Source organism: Otolemur garnettii, unplaced genomic scaffold (assembly GCF_000181295.1).
Source record: "Otolemur garnettii isolate 467f Iridium unplaced genomic scaffold, OtoGar3 scaffold00001, whole genome shotgun sequence".
Classification (NCBI taxonomy): domain Eukaryota; kingdom Metazoa; phylum Chordata; class Mammalia; order Primates; family Galagidae; genus Otolemur; species Otolemur garnettii.
In genome coordinates this window covers 60,665,424-60,683,437 of record NW_003852396.1, presented here as the reverse complement: position 1 = coordinate 60,683,437, position 18,014 = coordinate 60,665,424, and the positions used below count along the sequence as shown (strand labels likewise).

Genomic DNA, 18,014 nt, shown 5'->3' with positions numbered 1-18,014 from the left:
AGCCAGGCCTGCACTCGGCCAGGCAAGATGGCGGCCATGGAGGCTGAGGCGACACCACTGACCCTAGGATCGCTGCCCACGGATCCCCTGCTCCTCATTTTATCCTTCTTGGACTACCGGGACCTCATCAAGTAATGGGACAACGCGTACGGCGGGGATTGGGACGCGGGGAAAAGAGGCGGTGAGGCAGGAGGGAAGGAGGCTAGGACCGCCAATAGGACTCGTGTTCCCGCGGCGCCAGAAGGTAGACGCCTGGGCCGCCCTTATCCTGCAGAGCCAGCCGGGGCCCGGGGCGAGACAGGGATAAAAAGGGCCCCACCCTGAGGTTTTCTTCACGTCTAGGGCCCAGGCCTGAGGAGCGACGAGAGCCCTATCTCTCAGGCCTTAGCGAGGCCCAATCGCAGGGAACTGAGGTAGCGCCTCCATCCGGGTGCTGTCTCGCCGCGCCCCGCGGACCCTCACGGGCCCCGCGCGTCTCCGCCTGGCCTGGCCCAGCCCAGCCCCAGCCACTGTGCAAAAAGCCCCCGTCCCGGCCGCGCGATCTTCTTTTTTGGTCCCCGGGCTGGGCAGGTGGGACGTGAGAGAGAAAGAGGCAGACGTCCCCAGGCCCCCTTTGGTGCGACCTTTCTGGCACCGTGATCGCTGACGGGGCTCACTTTCTCACACTTAAATGCTTGACAGTTGTTTTCCCCTCAGCCCTTCCTCCTTAACGGTTTGTGTTGCGTTTTGTGTTTTGATATTGACTCGCGGTGATGCGATGCAAGGGACTGTCTTCCCCCCTGTACACCTTGGGTTTCCCACGTTGCAAGAGTCTGTTCCAAAAATAAACACCGGTTGCTTATCAGGGTGGTTAAACGGCCAATTGGTTCTGAGCTTGGGACTGTGGGATGGTGGAAGAAATGGCGCTGCCAGCCCGCCTCCCGAGGAGGTGTTAGAATTGTTTACACCCTTGACAGCTGGTGGCATGGTTCTGAGTTTCCTGTGCTGCCGTGTGTATTTGCAGAGGAGGAAGAATCGCCCTCTTAGGATGGGTAGGCGAGATTTGTTTTGTTTGGATTCTAGTCTTTTGATGATTGTGTCCTGTGTTGTTAGGGGTCCTTTTAGACATACAGATTCCTTGGAGTTGCAGATAGCTGTTGTTAAGTGGTGATGGAGAAATACCTTGAGTTTCTCGGTGCTACCTATATTAGTACTTGCTAACACTTATTTAGAAAATACATTTTTTCCCTCCAGTCACGCTTGTACTAAAGCAGAGAAATGAAGTTTTTCTTTGGGACAGGCTGTTCTAGCTCAGCTGTTTTCATCTGAAATATTCTGTTGCTATGACCTCTTCTTACAGTCTAACCAGCTCCCCCCCAACTTTTGACTGGGGCCAGAGTGGTCTTTCCAAGACACATCTGGTTGTAATTCTCTTTTAAAACCTCTGCTACCCCTGTTGTTTAGATACTATAACCTAAACTTCTGGGTCATTGAAGACTCTTTTCATTTGGTTTCTTATCTAAGGCCTTTCAGGCTTTATTTCTCCTCCACTATCATATTTACAAAATCCACTCTAGCCAAATCAGACCTCTGTCAGCATACCATGAACTTGCACTTTTTTGTTCTGTGGCTTAAGCTTTTCACCCTGTGTGGAAAGCCTTGCCCACCTTTTCTCAACCTAGCAAGGTGGAATTCGTATAAGACCCTCTTTCTACCTCTTCCTTCCTTTGAAGAATTGATTTCCATGCCAGATAGTACACTTCTCAAATGTAAGGACTGCCTTGTTTATCTTGGTATTCATCATTTATTCAACACATTTTTTGAGGGCCTGCTATGTGCCAGCCTGTTACATCTTGGAGGTACAAAAGTGAACAAAGCAGATCAGGTTCCTTTCAGGCAGCTTGCAGTCTAGTGGGCAAGGTGGAAATACAAGTAAATGTATAATTATGAGAGGTTCAAAGTGCTGTGAAGGAAATAGATTGCTGTGTTAAAGAATGAGGAGAGAGATGATCAACTAAAATTAGAAGAAGCTGCCATATATGAAGCGTGGCATTTGTAGTCCTGGCAGAGGGAAGAGTGTGTTCAGAGGTTGGTTAACAGGACTGTTGAGGACTGTTTAACAGGAAGGCATGTTGGAGGAGGTAGAAGACTGTTGTTTTTGGAAGTAGGAAGTAACTTACAGGCAGAGTGATAGATGATACCGGTAAGATCATGGAGGACTTTGTGAGCCAAGGTAAGGAGATTAGATTTTATTTAAAATGTTTTCAGTAGCAATCAAAATTTTAAACAGAAGTGACATGATCTTTCCATAAATGCCTGTGGAAATAAGTTGAATACCATCAGATTTTATCCATGGAAAAGTGTTCAGGGTCCCACAGCCTATTGCCTGCACCATGCAGCCCAACTTTGCCAAGTGTCTATTCCAGTGCCAAGCTTTGGTATATACTTGCTGAACTGGATAGCATCGGGTTGAATTAGTCCATTGTGATCATTGTATAGTATCAGTTGCATAGTTTGAATCTGAGATTGTATGATGCCTTCTTCTTTTCAGGGTGATTTATTACATATAGTTCTCAACCTTTATTATGCATCACAATTACTGGTGACACTTTTTAAACATATATTAATAGATACATGAGGTGCTAATTGCACTCCAACTAATCAGAACCTCTAGAACATGAGTTTTCAACCTTGATGTGCATTAGAATCACCTTTGGTACCTATTTCAGATTCTTTTTTTTTTTTTGCAGTTTTTGGCCAGGGCTGGGTTTGAACCCACCACCTCCAGTATGGGGCTAGCGCCCTACTTCTTTGAGCCACAGGCGCCACCCCCAGATTCTTTTTATGTTGTTGAACTGCTAGGGCAGTGGAGGGAGAGGAATTCAGAAGAGGGAATAGAAGAAATAGGAGGGTTTGTTCCTAGGTTTACAGAAGTTATTTTGGCCATCTCCTGAGCTTGGAAGAAAATAATAAGGATGATGTTTTTGTAAAATCTGAAAATCAAATAATGGCTAATTTTGTTTACTATAGATTGATTTTTAACATGCCCTATTTAAGGCCTTGATGAACCCCATATGATGTAAAATTCCATTCATTGATTAGCTATTGCCCAGATGAGATCTTTGAATACCTACTTTCTATAACTTGTGATTTCTCTTCTAAAAGGATAGAAATTTAAAAATAAATAAATAGAAATTCATTTTCCCAATCTTAGGTTCATTCTTTTTACAAATTTAGGGTAGCATTTACAGCATTGGAGCACTATTATGTTAGCGATTTCTGTATAGTAAGACAATTATTTGCTTTTAAACTTCCATGTTTGGGGCAAACGTATAGCCATGAGTATTAATCTATTTGCTAATTTTGTTTACTATAGATTGATTTTTAACATGCCCTACTCATGGCTTTGATAAACCCCATATGATTTAAGATTCCATTCATTGATTAGCTATTACGATTTAGACGCTCCTTTTTAGGTGGACTCTATGGTAGTTGCTTAATGACAAAGAGTCTTTGGTTGCAGTACTTTTTTACTTTTTTAAGAAAAAGGTAGAAAAAAACAAGCAAAAGTCCTGTGCATTTAGTAGTATATATCTTACAGATCTATGGAAAAAATCTCCATATCTCTTGTGGTTATACCTTAATAACCTTTCTTCCTATATGTAGAAATGACTACTGTCCTAATAATAAATGTGGAAAAACTCCTTGATTTGAGATTAATTCTAATGGTATATGTGGTTTAGAGGTTTGAGGATTTATTTGTAAACTCAGTTTCACTACTCACAAGGTAAATTATACTACTTTGTTAAACAGGCTTTTAAAAAATGCTGTAATTGTAAAGGTCATAAATGGAAAATAAGAAAAGAAAAGACATAAAACAAAACTTGATGAATAATTCATTTTATCTTTTTATTTTGAATTTTCTTATTTTCTTTCATACTAATTGTGAATCTGGTTACTGCCAGTTGTTGTTATGTCAGTCGAAGACTTAGCCAGCTATCAAGTCATGATCCGCTGTGGAGAAGACATTGCAAAAAATACTGGCTAATATCTGAGTGAGTATGTGGGAAATGTGTATTCTTAACACTTAGCCCTTGGTTTCCACTATACCATTCTGTCCTGATTTGACTCTCCCACCCTTGTCTTTCTTATACCTGTCAATAAATGATGATGTTCTCCAAGGTTCTATCTTTGGCCCACTGTTCTTCTCCCTCTCTGATCTCTCCTGCGTGCATTGTTACACTTTATAGTGACTACCTATGTGCTTCTGACTCCCAAACTTCACTCTCCCTCCCTGACATCACCACTGAGCTCTGGATTTGTTTGCATAGTTGTCTATTGGACCTATCCATTGGCTGTCCCACAATTGCTAACTTCAGTAATTATTCAGTAAATGTTAACAAATTTGACAGAATCAAAGAATAGATGACAGAAGGTGGGAGTTGGGAAAGGTCAAAGAAAAGTTAGGAATACTAATATCTTTCTCTTAGATTGAGGAGAGTCAGATAGCAACTAACGTTGAAACAAGAAGTAAAGATTTAAGTATTAATATATTTAAAGCTACAAGCTTTAGGTAAAAGTAAAAATAACAGAGCTCTGGGAGGAGGAAGAACGGGGGAGTGGGAATTTTAAGTATTGCTATATCTTCTTTTTTTAAAATATAAAATTGTAAGTTTATTTTATATTTTAGCAGGAGAGAAAGTGAGAGAGCGAGAGAAAAAGAGACAGAGACAGCATGCTATCCCAAAGAAAGAAAGCAAGACTGCCCCTCTATTGCTATATCGTCATCTTTCTTTTTTTTTTTTTTTTTTTTTTTTTTTTTTTTTTTTTATTTTTTGGCCAGGGCTGGGTTTGAACACACCACCTCTGGCATATGGGACCAGTACCTTACTCCTTGAGCCACAGGCGCCACCCCCGTCATCTTTCACATTAGGCTATCAATAGATAATATAAAATTGATAAGTCAAGAACTAAAGGCATCAACATTTGGATTTATAGAGATAACTTCCAGAAATAACTAAACTTTCCTTTGAGGGGTTGGGCTTATAACAAAAGACTAGTTTTTCATCCTGAGTTCTTTGATAAGTTTTAATTTTGATAATGTTTGTATATATTATTTAGATTAGTAAAACAATGCTAACCCCCCCATTGTTTTTTTCCCTATCCCTAAACCTATCTGTATCGCTAGTCTTCATGGCAGTACCATCTGCTTAGACAGCCAAACCAGAATTAGGAATTATCCTAGGTCTGTCTCTCTCTTCTACCCACTTCCTCCTGCCCTCCTTTGGCATTCATTTAATTACCAAGCCTTTCTGATTTTAGCTTCTGTGTATTTCTAGAGTCTTCCTATTCATTTCTTCTAACTACCACAGTAGTTCATCATCTCTTACCAGGACTTCTGCAAAACCCTTCTAACTCATCTTTATGCCTATAATTTACATTAAATTTAAATCTACCTCTCACAATCTATAGCCATAACTCTGCTCCTTTAATGCCCCTGTTAAAACCCTTTAGTGGCACATTAGTATGTTACCTTAAGCTTTACCTTAAGGCTGCTGTGGCTGCCTTATCCTTTCTCACTTCTGACCCTTAAATTTATACTTCATTCTTTCTTAATAAGACTATACATTTTCTGAAGGCAAAAGCATGTGCCTAAGCCAGGCACAGTGGCATGCTTCTGTAGGTCCAGCTTCTCAGGAGGCCGAGGCAGGAGAATCACTTGAGCCCAGGAGTTCAAGACCAGTTTGGGCAACATAGTGAGACTGCATCTCAAAAAAATAAAGTACCATATTTTTTGTATGTCCTCAGTGGCTAAGTGAACACTTAACATTTGTTTGGGGAATTACACCAAATAGAAATATTGAATCATTTAATTCTTTGGATGTTTTATGATTCTCTGTCTAATTCAGTGTTGGTATGCTATATTATTATATCATTAGATTCTAAGTATTTTCTAAAATGGAACGTTATAAAATTTTAAGTTTTATAATTGATACATATTTAAGGGTAAGTTGACATTTAAACCCCATGCACTATTCATACTGTATTTTATTAAGAATTAGAAAATTTACAAAAAAATAAGTAGGAAGTGAGAAAGTAATTGACTCGTAATCCCATCATGCCAGCAGTAACTTTTGTTATAATTTTTAATGAGTATCACTTTGTGGTATCTAGTCTTCATTTGTGGCTAAAATAAATGAAAGGAAGGGCAAAAGTAGCCACAGATAGCCACTAGTATGTTGGTAAGTGTCTAAAATGAATGCCAATATCATTTCAAAAGATTTTTAATCTCTGTTTTCATCTGTTTAGGGAAGAGAAAACACAGCAAGATCAGTGTTGGAAATCTCTCTTCATAGATACTTATTCTGATGTAGGAAGATACATTAACCATTATGCTGCTATTAAAAAGGCTTGGGATAATCTCAAGAAATATTTGGAGCCCAGGTGTCCTCGGATGGTTTTATCTCTGAAAGGTACTGGGAATGTAGGATTCCTCTTCCTCATTTTTGTTACTATTGGTATAAATAAGTTAGTTTAGAATAACTTTGAGTCTCTATCATCTGTGCAACTATGTTAATCTAATCTGTCTGTAACTCACCGTTCACATTTGGCCAAGGAAATAGAATGCCAGTATGGCTGAAAGGACCTTCCCTTTGCTTCCCCTGTTTTTGTTCAACCTTGGGACCCATATGAGAAAGGAGAGAAAGCTGAACTTTTATCCTTATATTTGTTTTATGTAAAGTAACTTAGATTAATCTTATATTTTTAGATCTATATCTATATAAAGAATATTAAGCATTCTTTAATATTTGGAAAGAACCTGGCTCTTTAAGTGTATGAGAGCATCATAATAGGGTAAAGAAAACTTTTATCCTTATTTTGACATTTACAGAGTAGTGAAGCTAAGATTTGAACTGTTTGGCTCCAGGATCTGTGGTCCTTCTACTACACTATTATCGTCCGGTTTGGCAAGAAATATTAACAAGCGATTTTCATTAATTCGATTTGTTAATTAATTGCTCATGAAAATGCACAGATAGATTACAGATATATTGCTACTTACCTGCTTTACCCTCCAAATTTTTTTACGTTTCTCCACTGAAAGGTGTTGTATACATGTTTTGATTTTGCCAATCTAAAATTCGCACTAGTTCTTCTCAAATGTTTTCCTTCCTTTAGAACTAAAGACTCTTTTGAAACAGCATTTCTTTTGCATTTCACATTTACACTGTAATTTTCCTTGCAAGTGTTACTTCCATATAAACATGGTTGTAAGGCAAGGTGCTTAAAACTGAATTACTAGAAGGTAGAGGAAAGAATGATTTGGCAGAGAGAGTAAGGTAGAACTTTGAAGGAAAGTGCCTTTGAATAGTATTTTTAATAGTTTATTTTTTTTAGAGGAAAATAATAATACTATTCTGAAAATAGGTATTCAGTGGTGGTAAGTAAAATAGGTAAGGGCTTACAATAGCTGTTATTTATTGAACAAAACTAGGTTCTACGCTAAGTATTTTGTGTATATTACTCCATTTAATCTGCAAATATATTGGGATAAGTAATTACTATTCTTATTTTATAGGTGAGCTACCTAAGGTATAAAACATTAGGTAAGTTGTTTACCATCACAAAATAAAAAACTAGGATTTGAATATAGGACAGACCCTAGAGCTATCTATAAACTTAACATCAACTGAAGGGAGAAAGGACCTATCTTGTTTAGGATGTCTTAGGACTCTTTAAAAGCTAATCTTAGGGCATGTGGAATATGAAAATGTAAACATGGTTCTCCCCGTAGGCACAGAGCTACCAAGAAGGGAAGAAAGTAAGGGTAGGTAATAGGTTCTCTCCATAAACCGTCCTTTTTCATTTGCATTTAATTTGGCATTTCCAGGTTCACTACTTAACTATTCTTTGCTAGTGATTAGAGAGGTAAGGTTGTTAGAGAATTCTTTGATAGTTCCTGTTTTCCTTCCTAGCTCCCAGGTGGCTGTTCTCTGGGACTTTGTTATGCTTTGGACTAGAGAAAGGACTTTGGACTTAGAATCTTAGAGATTCTAAGAACTCTAGGTTTCTGAATTTTGGAACTGAGTCAGGATCCTAGCTGTGCACCTCGGGTGCCACAATCCCTGATTTAAATTCAAAAATTTAGAGGTGGCAGATAAAAAGGAAAGTCAGAAAGCAAATAGGCATTGGGCTTGGGAAAATTTTCATGGAGTATCTTGAAATTATGGTGTACATGTATTAATGTTCTTATCACATATCTTAAAATTTTATATTTACCTTAAATGTTGGCTTATAATTTTCGAGTTAGAAGGGACTTTAGAGATCATTTAAACTAGGGGTTGGCAAACTTTTTTTTTTTAAAGGACCAGATAGTAAATATTTCAGGCTTGGTGGGACACATGGTCTCTGTCACAACTGTTAAAAGCAGCCACAGGCAGTACCTGCACACGTAGATATGGCTGCATTCCAATAAAACATGATTTACAGAAATAGGCAGCAGTCCAGGCTGTGGGCTGTGGACTCTAATTTGTCCATCCCTAATTTATGCTAGTACTCCTGTTTTACAGGTGAATAAATATACACACAGAGTTTAGGTGACTTATGTAAGGTTTCAACACTGGTATCAGAGATAAAACTCTATAATCTAGGTTTCTCAACTTCTAGTAGCCTTTTAGCTGCTTCCTTATATGAGTAGGTGAGGAGGAGAAGGAAAATAAATGAATATTTATTAAGTATCAGTAAAGCACTTTAAAAAACATAGGAAGTCTGAATTCTCATTATAATTCTTTGAGGTAGGTTGTATTATCCCCCTTTTGCAGATGAAGGAACAGGATTAAAGAGGTGAATTAACTTGCCACAGGTCACACAGTCAGCGACCGGTAGAACTAAAATTTAAAGCAGGGGTCCTCAAACTTTTTAAACAGAGGGCCAGTTCACTGTCCCTCAGACCTTTGGAGGGCTGGACTGCAGGCTCCGGGACAAGTCGGCTGCTAAGCAGGACAGGCAGTGGCGGCAAAAACACCCAGCGGGCAGGATAAATGTCCTAAACAGGCTGCATATGGCCCGTGGGCCATAGTTTGAGGATGCCTTATTTAAACCCTGATCTGTCTGGCTCCTGAATTTTATCATAGGATACAATTAATTAGCCTCTAAGACATCCTCTTCAATCTTGATTTTACTATATTATAAACATATATTTTCTTTTATGTATATTTTGTCATGTTTGTTTGTTGTTTTGGCTTTTCTTTTTACTTTTTTTGTCTAGCTCTCTTTCTTCCAGAAATTCTTGGTTTCTTAAGGTTATATGTTAAATGTCTAATATGTAGCAAATACCAACAAATATTAGCTTCTTTCCTTATCTAGTAGTTCACGTAGCTGTTCAGTTTGGTTTCTTTTGTACATGCTAAATTTTCTCTTTTTTTAAAATAAACTTTTTATCTTCGAGTAATTTGAGATTTATTGGAAAGTGGCAGAGATGTTCAGAGAGTTCTGTATACCTTTCACCTAGTTTCAGTTGCCCATAATGTATCCCGCTATAGAACATTTATCAAAACTAAAATCTTCATTGATGCATTGCTATTAACTACACTCCAGAATTCATTTGGATTTCACCAGATTTTCCACTAATGTCCATTTTCCTTTCCAGGATCCAGTCCAGCTTACTACTTTTTGTTTGGTTGTATTATCCTTTTTATATGTATTGGACTTGATAAGCTAGTATTTTATTAGGATTTTTACATCTATGTTCATTAGAGTGTTTGGCCTATAATTTTCCTTTCTTGCAATGTTCTTGCTAGGTGTTGGTATCAAGATGATGCTGGCCTTGTAAAACGAGTCGGGAAGTGTTGTCTCTTTTTCTGTTCCCTGGAAGAGTAAGCTTGGTCTTATTTTTTGCTTAAATGATTAGAAGAATGCACCAGCAAAGCTGTTCAGTTCTGGAGTTGTCATGATAGCAGGTTTTAAATTAAGGATTCAATATTTTTATTACGTATAGGACTATTAGATTTTTTATTTATTCTTAATGTCAATTTCAGTAAGTTATTTTTTTAGGAAATTTTCCTCTTCATTTATATTATCGAATTTATTGACATAAAGTTTTTATAATATCCCTTCTTGCCTGTCGGATCTGTACTGATACCACCTTTTTCATTTCTGATATTGTCTATACTTTCTCTCTGTTTTTCTTGACCTTGCTAGTTAGGGGCTAATTAATTTTATTTATCTTTCTCCAAAGAACTGGCTTTGCCTTTGTCAGTTCTCTATTGGGTGTTCATTTTTATTTCATTAATTTGATTCTTTCTCTTTGATTTTTTTGTCCTGACTTGAGTTGATTGGTTAGGTCATAGAGTTTCAGGCTTTCTTCTTTTCCCAAATGAATTTAGGGCCATAAATTTCTTTGTAAGCATATTAGCTTGTCCCACAAGTTTTATATGTTCTATTTTCATTAGCATGCAGTTCAAAGTATTTTCTGATTTCTTCTTTAGTCCATGGAGTATATAGAAGTATAGTGCTTAATTTCTAAACATGTGGGGATGTTTTAGTCATCTTTTTAATATAATTTACATTTTCCCCTATGATCGGAGAATATACCTTATATAAGGTCAGTCATTTAAATTTCTTGGGAGTTGTTCTGTGGTCCATCCAGTACATGATCAGTTTTGGTGTACACTTAAAAAGAATGTATAAGCTACAGTTGTGGAGTTTAGTATGATATACATAATTAGGTAAAACTTGTTAATTTTCTTCTGATCTTCCTTACTCTTACTGTATTATGTTTTTGTTTGCTATTCTATTAGTTATGGAGAGAGGCATGTTAAACTCTCTCACTGTGGTAGGCAGAATTCTGAGATAGCCCTCAAATTCCCAATCACTGGTCTATATGTCCATGTCTGTCCTTAAATGTCAGTGATACTGTGATATAATTAATTTTACTCCCATGATTAGGTCATGTTATAAAAAGGGGACAGGATTTTGCAGATGTAATTAAGATTCTAAATTAGTTAAATTTGAAATAACTGTTAATGAAAAGGAAAATTATCCTGAGTGGGCCTCATTTAATCAGATGAACCCTTAAAAAGGAATGGGCTCTTCTAAAAGTCAGAGAGTGTATATCTCTTATCGACTTTGAATGAGCAACCTGGCATGTTATGGTGAGGGCCTGTGGTAGAGAATGGCAGGGTGGCCTCTAGGAGCTGAGGCCATCAGTTCTACAACTGCAAGGAATTGAGTTCTACCAACAGCCAGAGGAGGATCTCAAGCATAAGAGAAATAGCAGCCCCAGCTGATGCCATGGTTACAGCCTTATGGGACCTGAGCAGAGGATCTAGTTGAGTCACACCTGGACTTCTGACCTACAGAAACTGTAAAATAATACGTGTTGTTTTAAGCTGCTAATATTACAGCCGTAGAAACTAATACAGCCACTTTGACTGTAGTTATATCTTTTTCCCATTTTAGTTCTGTCATTTAAAAATATGTATTTTAGGTTTTCTGCTGCATTGTGAGCTGAGTCCATGCAGTACATCTTAGTGTGGAGCAGTGAACCACCATCTTAGTGTGGTTCCTTTTACTTGGGGATCATGCAGAGATCATCTTCACGTCTGAAGGGAACTGCACATGTTAGCCACAGAGCCACTCCCAGGCATCACATACTGGCAAGATAAAGATGAGATGGATGATCTATGAGCTTGTAGAAGATAGGAGCCAGACATAGTGATGCACAACTGTAGTCCCAGCTACTTGGAAGGCTGAGGCAAGAGGATCACTTAAGCCCAAGAGTTTGAGGTTGCTGTGATCTATGATGCTAACTCTACCCAAGGCAATAGAATAAGACTCCATCTCCAAAAAAAAAAAAAGAGAGATATTAGATGGGGCCAACACACCTTATAAAAAAGGTGTTTTCAAGCTGGAAGTTATAATTCCTGAGAGATACCCATTTGAGCTTTCTCAGATCTGATTTCTCCAGTTTATTATCCAACCACTGATTCTGCTGCAAGGATTTGTCTAGAATGTTCTCAAATTGCCACCTTAAGTGTGCCTGGAGACCATCCCTTAATATTGTAAATGTGCTGACCTTTATTGAGCTGCTTATGTTAGAACGCTACTCATGGTTGACATAGCCTCGGAATTTAATCTAATAAACCAGTCTTCCTCAAGAATGCCAGACAGTGGGGCAGTGCTGTGGCTCAGTAAGTAGGACATGGCCCCATATACCGAGGGTGGTGGGTTCAAACCTGGCCCTGGCCAAACTGCAACAAAAAATAGCCGGGTATTGTGGCAGGTGCCTGTAGTCCTAGCTACTTGGGAGGCTGAGGTAAGATAATCGCTTAAGCCCAAGAGCTGGAGGTTGCTTTGAGCTGTGACGCCACAGCACTCTACTGAGGGCAACAAAGTGAAACTCTGTCTCTGAAAAAGAAAAAAAAAAAGGAATGCCAGACAGTGAACAGAGAAACATGCAAGACAGAAACAGAGGGCTGATGAGGAAGAAATGCTTGATAATCTCCCAGGGGCTGATGAGTCTGAAGTAGACAACTCAATGCAGAAAAGGGAAGCTAGGCAGCTAGGAAGCATAGAAATTTCATCCTGATGTTTAGGAGGGGTTTGTCCTGGTCTGTCTTAGTTAATATATCCTTTGCCAAGATGGTCTAATTTTCCTACCTTTCTTGAATGTCTTTCTTTGTATTTAATTACATTATAATTTTTTGTCCTCTAAAAAACTCTGTACATTTATGTATTCTGCTCTACAGTGATTCTGAGTGCAGTTTGTTTTATTTATCATGTACATACACATTTTGAAACATTTTAAACCTGAAAAATAAACAATCATTTAATGCTGAAAAAGTATACATACACATATGTATATATACATACATACACAGCTGTGTATATTTCTAGCTGTGATACTAGAAAATTTAGAATTATAGTGTCTGTACAGTGAATTTAACCTTTTTGTCATTTGGAAAAGTCCTCTGTTAGCTCTAATCAAGCTATTTGCCTTAAAGTCTATTTCATGTGATTTTACTGTTTTCTGTATTTACATTAAATGTGTCTTTTGTGTATGTATACATATATATATATTTTAAAATCTGGTCTGTCAGTTTGTCTTTTCGTTAGATTATTTAGTCTATTCATATTTTATGTACTTGCCAGTGTATTGGAGTTCAAATATGCCATGTTTCTTTTTGTTTTTTTATTTGTCCCATCTGTTCACTGTTCCCTTTTTGCAATCTTCTTAATTATGTTTTATTTGGTTCCCTCCTTTCTCTTTTAAATGATTATGCTAGAGATTAAAACATGAATTCCTTGACTTATTAAAGTCTAATGTAAAGTAGTATTTTTACCCCTTCCTAGACAATGAAAGACCTTTAGAATGCTTTAATTCCAAATACCTCCCTCCTTCCTTTTGTATTACAGTTTGTGTCATCTTAATTTTTTACATATTTAATATCCTTGAAAACATTATTATTTTCTATATTTAACATTATTGTAGGTTTGCCTTCATATTTACCTGTTCTTGTTGCACTTCATTCTGTCCTGTATCTTCATACTTTCATTTAAGATCATTTTTCTTCCATGTAAAGAATTTCCTTTAGGTCTATGGCCATACCACCCTGAACGTGCCCGAGCTCCTCTGATCTCAGAAGCTTAGCAGGGTTGGGCCTGGTTAGAACTTGGATGGGAGACTGCCTGGGAATATTGGGTGCTGTAGGCTTAAAACAAACAAACAAGAAATAATAATTTCCTTTAGTAATTTAATGTATCCTTTTTCTTCCTATACATTATGCCATAAGATGTACCTTTTGGTATAAGATTTATTTAAATGAGGACTGCTGCTGCTGAATTTTTAAAAATTTTATCTAAAAAATGTATTTATCTTCCATTATTGAAGGATATATTCACTGGATATAGAATTCTAGTCAGGGTGATTTTTTTTTCCCCCTACCACTTTGAAGATATCAGTTCTTCTGACTTCTGTTATTTCTGTTGAGAATCGAACTATGGGCTTATTGTTGGTCCTTTGAAGTTAATTATGTGCCTTTTTTTCTCCTCTGGCTGCTTTTACAATTTCTATTTGTCTTTGATTTTCAGTAATTTTGTAATGATGTGTTGTGACGTGATTTTGTTTGTAATTATTGTCCCTGGGGTTTATAGTGATTTTAAATCATGGTTGGATATTTTCATCAATTTCAGAAACTTCTCTGCTACTATCTCTTCATATACTGCTTCTGCTTCAAATACGCTTCCATCGCCTTTCAGAATTCCAGTGCATGTGTCACAGACCTTTCCACCATGTCCTCCCATCATGTGTCTTAGGTTCTTTTTGTAGTTTTTACCCATTTTTGTCTTTTGGTCCAGCTTCCTGTTTATAATTCCTTCTTCACTTTAAACCTCTTGCTAATACACCTTTCAGTGTATTCTTAATTTTAATTATTGTGTTCTTCAGCTCTAAGGTTTCCATTTATAGTTTTTCCTCCTTTGCTGAAAGTCTCCACCTTGTCATTTAACTCATGGAATATATTAATTATGGTTTTCTTTCGTTTTTTGAGACAGAGTCATACTCTGTCACCCTGAAGAGAGTGCCGTGGCATCACAGCTCCCAGCAACCTCAAGCTCTTGGGTTTAAGTGATCTTCTTGCCTCAGTCTTCTGAGTAGCTGGAACTATAGGCTTAAGCCACTATGCCTGGCTAGTTCTTTTTTTTTTTTTTTTTTCCTATTTTTAGTAGACATGGGATCTTGCTCTTGCTCAGGCTGGTCTTAAACTCCTGAGCTCAAGCAGTCCACCTACTTCGGCCTCCCAGAGTGCTAGCATTATAGGCATGAGCCACCACACCCAGCCTAATTATGATTATTTTTAAGTCCATGTTTACTAACTCCAATAACTGGGTATGTTGTGTATTTGGTTCTATTTTCTGTTTTTTCTCTTGCTCTTTAGTCAGCTGTTGTCTTCCTATAGCAGTGGTTCTCAACTTTCTTAATGCAGCAACCTTTTAATACAGTTCCTCATGTTGACCCCCAACCATAAAATTATTTTCGTTGCTACTTCATAACTGTAATCTTGCTACTGTTATGAATTATAATGTAAATATCTGATATGCAGGATGTATTTAGGTGACCGCTATGAAAGGGTTGTTCGACCCCCAAAGGGGTTGCAACCCAGAGGTTGAGAACCACTGTCCTATAGGCTAATTTTTTTCATTGATTGCTAGACACAGCTGAGTTTGGGGATAATGTTAATCTCTTCTAGAGATTTTTTTGCTTTTGGCTGGTAGCTAGTCAATGGGCAGATCACCTTAATCCAATCAGGGATTGATTTGATTGGAAGCTGGGATTTAATCTTCGTAAGGAGTAGCTATTTTCAGTTCATCCTATTCCTAGGATATGGTCCTTAAAGATCCCAGTCATAAAACCCTGGGTTTTCCCAGGTTTTTTTCTCTCTCGTGGACCCTAAACTTCAAGTTTTACCCTCCAGCCTTGTGGTACTGCCTAATTGCTCAGCTTCTAGGCCTTTCAGCCTCATGTTTGCTTTCAGAATTGGCAGTTGCCTTAAAAACAATGGTTCTTGATTTTTTGCCAATCTCTTAGGTTTTTTTTCCTTCTGGACTCTATACCCCACCCCACTCCAGCTTTTGTAGTTCCCCAGAAGTCTTCAAAACAGTTTTTTGTTGTTCATTGAGAGGTTTGGTCCAATAATCTGGTGGACCATTGCTGGGAATAGATTTCTTTTCATGGTGTTTGTAATTCTTGCTTTTTAGAGCTAGACTATATGGCTCATTTGCAAACATGCAAAGTAGAATTCACGTTAATGACCTCCTGTACCTTATCTCCTAATATTGTCCATTAAGATAAAACTCCTGAGCAATATTGGTTTAGAGAACTGCTGAAAGTTTTTTTTTAATTAATAAATAAGCAGAGCTGGTCAGGTGCAGTAGCTCATGCCTGTAATCCTAGCACTCTGGGAGGCTGATGTGGGTGGATTGCCTGAGTTCAGGAGTTTGAGACCAGCCTGAGCAAGAGTGAGACCCCAGCTGTAAAAACAGCCTAGTGTTGTGGCCAGTGCGACAAAGTAAGACTCTGTCTCAATAAATAAATAAGCAGAGCAATATGAATATATTAGATGTAGAAAAATGAGGTCTATCTTAGGGTTTGTGTTGTAATGTGAAAAATTATTGTGGATCTCAGTGGTGCCTATCTTTCCTTATTTTACTAAGTGCCCATGTTTTCCCTATTGAGATGAATGAAACTAAGGAATTTGCTTATTTAGTGCATCAAATGAATTTACCTGCTCCAAGTTTGTTTCATTGGTTAGCAGATAAATTGTATTTCTTTTTGGATTTAAGCCTTGCTTTCTTCAAATTTTGCTTTTTTCTGTACATTTGCAGAGGGTGCCCGAGAAGAAGACCTAGATGCCGTAGAAGCTCAGATCGGTTGTAAGCTTCCTGATGATTATCGATGTTCATACCGTATCCACAATGGGCAGAAGTTAGTGGTTCCTGGGTAAGGTGGTCAATGTTTTGGTTATTTATTTACTTATTTATTTCGAGACAGGGTCTTGCTTTGTTACCCAGGCTAGAATGCATCATCATAGCTCACTGCAACCTCAACCTCTTAGACTCAAGCACTCCTCCTGCCTAAGCCTCACTAGTAGCTAGGACTACAGGTCCACATTACCATGCCTGCTAGTTTTTCAATATTTTGTAGAGGTGGGGTCTTGCTCTTGCTCAGGCTGGTCTCCAACTCCTGATTCTTCCACTATGGCTTCCCAAAGTACTAAGATTACCTGTGTGAACACACCTGACTTGTTTTGGTTATTTTTAATAATGTAGTTTATTTTCTAGAATGAAAGTAAATAAATTGTATTTAAATAAATTTGTATTTGCCCTTAACAAATTAAAGAAGTTTAGGAATTCTCTATTCCTCCTTACAACGATGCATAAGTTAAGATATAGAGCTTGAATTAGATTTTACCAAAACAAATATGTCTCATAAAAACATGTTTATCAACACATCCTTATAGTTAAAATGAAGTCTGATTGGGGATGGGGGCTATGGGACAGAGGGTAGCAGCATGTGTAGTATGTTTTATCTAAACTATTTTCCTATTGTAGCCAGGTAAATTATTTTAGGAGCTTGATGCAAATTCTGTCTACTAAACATGTACAAAGCAGTTTATTCAGAATTATCAATACATACATGAAAGAAATAGATTTTTGTCATATTCAAACACAGCCAATAATTGAATGGTCTGTTTAAAATTTCTGAAAGAGGAAATTGTGCAACTTTTGATAAAAACAGACCATGTAGCAGCCATCAAAATTCACTTAAAATTTTAGAAGATATATTCTTTCTATGTCTTTACTTCTTTTGTACTTTTATACTATTAAGCTATTTCCAGGACATTGTGTTTGTGAAATGCTAATAAGAATTTAGGGAGAACTTTGCATTGTTCTTGAACCTGTTGTCCCTTTGTGTTTGAGGAGTCACGTGAGACTCTGTTACAATTTCAGATCAGGGCTAAATGAGTCCAAGAAATCCCAGAAGTGATCATGTTGCAATCATGAGATAGTATTCAGAAATCAAATATTGGACATAGGTCAGAAGTGGAAGTTAGTTAGGACTAGGTAAGACTAAGTTATTGGCTAATTTTTCCTAGTCTATTTTTTTTATTAAACTGAAACTTGACAAAGTTGAAAAGTTATAATATTTCAAGAGCATACAAGGAGAGAACTTTGTTAAAAGATTGCCCAGAACTGATGTGACAAACAGGTCGTGAATTTCAGCACAGGGATCTATACATGGTCCGACATTGAAACTTAGGATAGGAATCTTGTCAAGGACCAACAGGGAGTCCTTGACACCTATATTGCTAACATGTATGTGCAGTGAGATTAATTTGTACTTCACACATTCCAAGTTTGTAAAAATTTGGAGAAGGTTTAGGTTGATTTATATTTTATAGTGTCTGGTTGCATAGAGTAAGCTAAAGGTTGTATCAAAATAAAGGTATTGGAGAACTTTTTTTTTTTTTTTTTTT

At 37.5% G+C, this 18,014-nt stretch overlaps 1 protein-coding gene and 1 pseudogene across 2 annotated transcripts in view; both read left to right on the top strand.

Annotated features, from left to right (window-relative positions):
* Positions 1-7: 7 nt before the first annotated feature.
* Positions 8-18,014, top strand: part of FBXO3 (F-box protein 3) — a 39,512-nt gene continuing 21,505 nt past the window's right edge. For both annotated transcript variants that reach the window (XM_003781219.3, XM_023509089.1), the window contains exons 1-4: positions 8-131; positions 3,945-4,034; positions 6,289-6,452; positions 16,363-16,477. In XM_003781219.3, the coding sequence (XP_003781267.1) occupies positions 28-131; positions 3,945-4,034; positions 6,289-6,452; positions 16,363-16,477 (473 nt within the window). In that variant the 5' untranslated portion in view covers positions 8-27. The remainder of the gene's footprint in view (positions 132-3,944; positions 4,035-6,288; positions 6,453-16,362; positions 16,478-18,014) is intronic.
* On the top strand, positions 13,575-13,693 carry LOC111724658 (annotated as a pseudogene).